The sequence below is a fragment of the Saccostrea cucullata genome, unplaced genomic scaffold, assembly GCF_032062105.1.
Source record: "Saccostrea cucullata isolate Sc308-1 unplaced genomic scaffold, CSIRO_AGI_Scuc_v1 ctg4543, whole genome shotgun sequence".
NCBI lineage: Eukaryota > Metazoa > Mollusca > Bivalvia > Ostreida > Ostreidae > Saccostrea > Saccostrea cuccullata.
The window spans coordinates 31,980-35,084 of NW_026932051.1; the positions used below are offsets into that span (position 1 = coordinate 31,980).

Consider the following 3,105-nt stretch of genomic DNA (forward strand, 5'->3'; position numbering starts at 1 on the left):
ATATTTATCAATGAGAGATGATTCAATTTTGAAATAAATGTCATCTATTTTAATCACAGAGATTTCCCATATTTGAAGACTAGTACTGAATACCAACAATATTTTTGAATGCCTTTGAAAACTGGATGTCGCATTTCTTATTTTGGTGAGTAACATGAATTGAGGTGGCTGCATTTCATTAAATAACATTCCCTAAAGTTGCATTTTTCTTCAGAAAAAATCAACATTAGACACCGTTTCCATGGTAACTACTCAACATTCGATATTTTTGGAGAAGTTTATGAAGTGGTAAATTCCAGCCAAATTTGAAAAAAAAAATCTGTGACTACGCGTGCCACAAAAGTTTAAGTGGTTACAGAGAAAGGCTATTAATTATTTTAATTGCAGTAAGGAAATTATATAATTTATATCACAGAAGGGTTACTTCCTCGTATATAAATATAAAATATAATGTGAATTCGGGAATTCGGGGTTTGGCGTTTCAGCAAGAAGAAAGAAAACAAAGATGGCCAGAATATTCATATATTTAGTTCTCAGTGTAATTATTGGCCTAAACTTGGTGTCTGGAGATTGTGATGGGACCTTTGGACCAGTTGGTACTCCTGAATGTGTGCTTTTAACTCCATATTATTTCAAGTACCAATGGGCGACATGCTTAACTAATGAATACATACAGACGGTGTCAAAAGGAAACGCCATATGTAGGGACAACACCGCAACCTACTGCTACTACCAGTGCATGTTGGAATTATTTGAAGTTGCTCAAGGTAAGCAAAAGCTGCCTCCATTTCTAGTACGAACCGCAAGTTCTAGCATAATATTAATAGGATTAAGATGGGTTTTTTTTGCATATTGTTAAAATATCCTCTCTCTTTTTTCTTTTTTTTCATTTTTTAGGCAATGTTAATAACGATTGTGCTTGTGGAGTTGATGCCCCACAACAAACACAAACTCCACCAAAGAACCAAACTCAGCTTCCAAGCCATTGCTATAGTCCATCAGGAGGAGACTGCAGTTGGTACAGCGACTGTTTGGAGGTTTATTATAATAACATTTTCATCTTTGAATGACTTTTATTAAATAAAAATAAAATATTGGTTTTTTACGAAAGGTTTGTCTACCCATAATTTTAGTTCTCTTTATTTTAACAGAGACGATTCCCATGTCAAGAAATGCAACAAACATCATACGCAATAAACTATGGTCTTAAATTCTGCAACTTATACGAAGACCATTACCAGAACTTCTCGACTGATGGCCTGCAGTGGATTGATGCCGTTAGAGGTTGTCTCCAGGTCGCACTGGTGCCGCTTCTTCGTCCCTTTTTAACAATCACTTGCGATGAAATAAAAGAGAAAGCATTCAATTCTCATCTAGATTGTTATACAAACCCAATTAAAAATGTCCCATCGTTTTGCGATTTATCCTTCCTGGATAAATGGAGAATCTTTTATACTGTTATACCGGGACTGATGTCCAATTGTTATCGAACAGGACATCTCTGTAAAGACATATTTCTTTCAGCCAAGCAGTTATTAAATGTTCGCAATATTTGTGAAAACCGCGAAACAATTTTGTCGGAAGAAAGAAAAATTCAACAAATTCAGATCAGGTATATCGGTCTTAACAGACAAACAAGGTCACGGCAATCTTTGCAATCAACAGATGACTACTCTGCTGGGGCAGACCTGGTTAAAGCGATTGCAAACGAGATGGAATGGGATTCAAAAGGTGTCACATGGGTGGCATACTTTCAAAACAACATAACAGCAGACGAATCCATGCAGTATTCGAGGAGGCACTATTTAAATATCTTACTTGCACCCAGCAAATTATACAATTTAAACGACAGAAGGCGTATTTCCTCGTATATAAATATAACAGTAATTGTGGAAGAGATAACGCAAGCATTCCGTATTGGCAGTCTACGGTCAGACATGATTACAGATATTTCCCTTGTAAAATTCGCGGTGTGCGCCGACTACAACTGCTCAAACACAACTATCGAAATCGAACCGTCTACCAGTAAAAAAGATACAGACGAGGGTTTTTTGTCGTTAACAAGCAAAATTTTTATAGCAATCGGGGTTTTCCTGCTTCTGATAATAGCTGTTTCTACAATTATATACATGAACAGGCGCACAATTCAAGCAAAATTGTTTAAAAGTTTTCGAAACGAAGACTTTCAAACTCTTATTAATGATATGGATTAAATTCCATAAAGCCCCAGGGGCTTTAATAAGAATTTAATCTCGTACCAACCCATATTTATAGCCCGATAGATGTTTTAAAATGATACCTTATTACTTATATTTACATTTGTGACTTATTCATACTTTATATTTGCCTGTTTGAGACTTTTAACGTGTGAAATGCATTATTTTTCAAACCCAACGGCATGTATATAACCCACTGAACGCGCGTCGACCCTTTATGACGTCACTGAGAAATTACCTCGAATGTTTATCCATACAAACATTTTTGACCTCTTGACCCCGTACTGGTATTTATGCATTGCTTTCCGTAGTGTTATATAAAGGAAAACATTTGCAAATGTAAATATTAAGGAAATGGATACATAAGATAATGCTAGTGGAAAATATACATATGGATTTTTTGTACATTTCTAAAAGTAAATGTTTGATTATGTTTCCTTTCAAAATAAAATGTTACATTGTAAATATATTGAACAATTCCTAGACAGGGAGAATAATTTGTTAAAACATTTTACTTTGTTATACCCTTATAAATATCATTCTATATATTTATTACTTATAAAAAGTCCAACAAAAGAACTGTTTATTACCTCGGTCTAACAATTTCACTATTGACCGGTCTTACATAAGAATTGTTAGACTGCAACGTCACTCTCTGTTACGTCACAAGTAATTAATCATCGTTCAATATCAGCGACGCGAAATATGAAGTTAAGAGCTACGAGAGTTGTTGCTAACAGCAAGGTAAGGAAGAAGGGAAGAATATGATTTGTGATAAAATAATTTTTGTGATACAATACATATATAATTGATTTTGTTCTTTCTCAGCTTGATGTTTTATATTTACTGCAGAAGCCATAATTTTCCATATAAAATAATTGATAATATA

General features: G+C 34.3%; 1 protein-coding gene across 1 annotated transcript; it reads left to right on the top strand.

The window, feature by feature from the left end:
* The first annotated feature begins 457 nt into the window (after positions 1 to 457).
* On the top strand, positions 458 to 2,702 carry LOC134234372 (uncharacterized). The gene is made up of 3 exons (XM_062716432.1): positions 458 to 767; positions 898 to 1,037; positions 1,152 to 2,702. The coding sequence occupies exons 1-3, from the start codon at positions 506 to 508 to the stop codon at positions 2,211 to 2,213; spliced, it is 1,464 nt and encodes a 487-aa protein (XP_062572416.1). The 5' UTR covers positions 458 to 505; the 3' UTR covers positions 2,214 to 2,702.
* The last annotated feature ends 403 nt before the right edge of the window (positions 2,703 to 3,105 follow it).

Bases quoted from the DNA above. Each gene is read 5' to 3' on its own strand.
- LOC134234372 (XM_062716432.1), top strand. From the start codon at position 506: ATGGCCAGAATATTCATATATTTAGTTCTCAGTGTAATTATTGGCCTA. The intron at 768-897 runs GTAAGCAAAAGC...TTCATTTTTTAG, and splicing joins ATTATTTGAAGTTGCTCAAG to GCAATGTTAATAACGATTGT. The intron at 1,038-1,151 runs GTTTATTATAAT...TTATTTTAACAG, and splicing joins GGTACAGCGACTGTTTGGAG to AGACGATTCCCATGTCAAGA.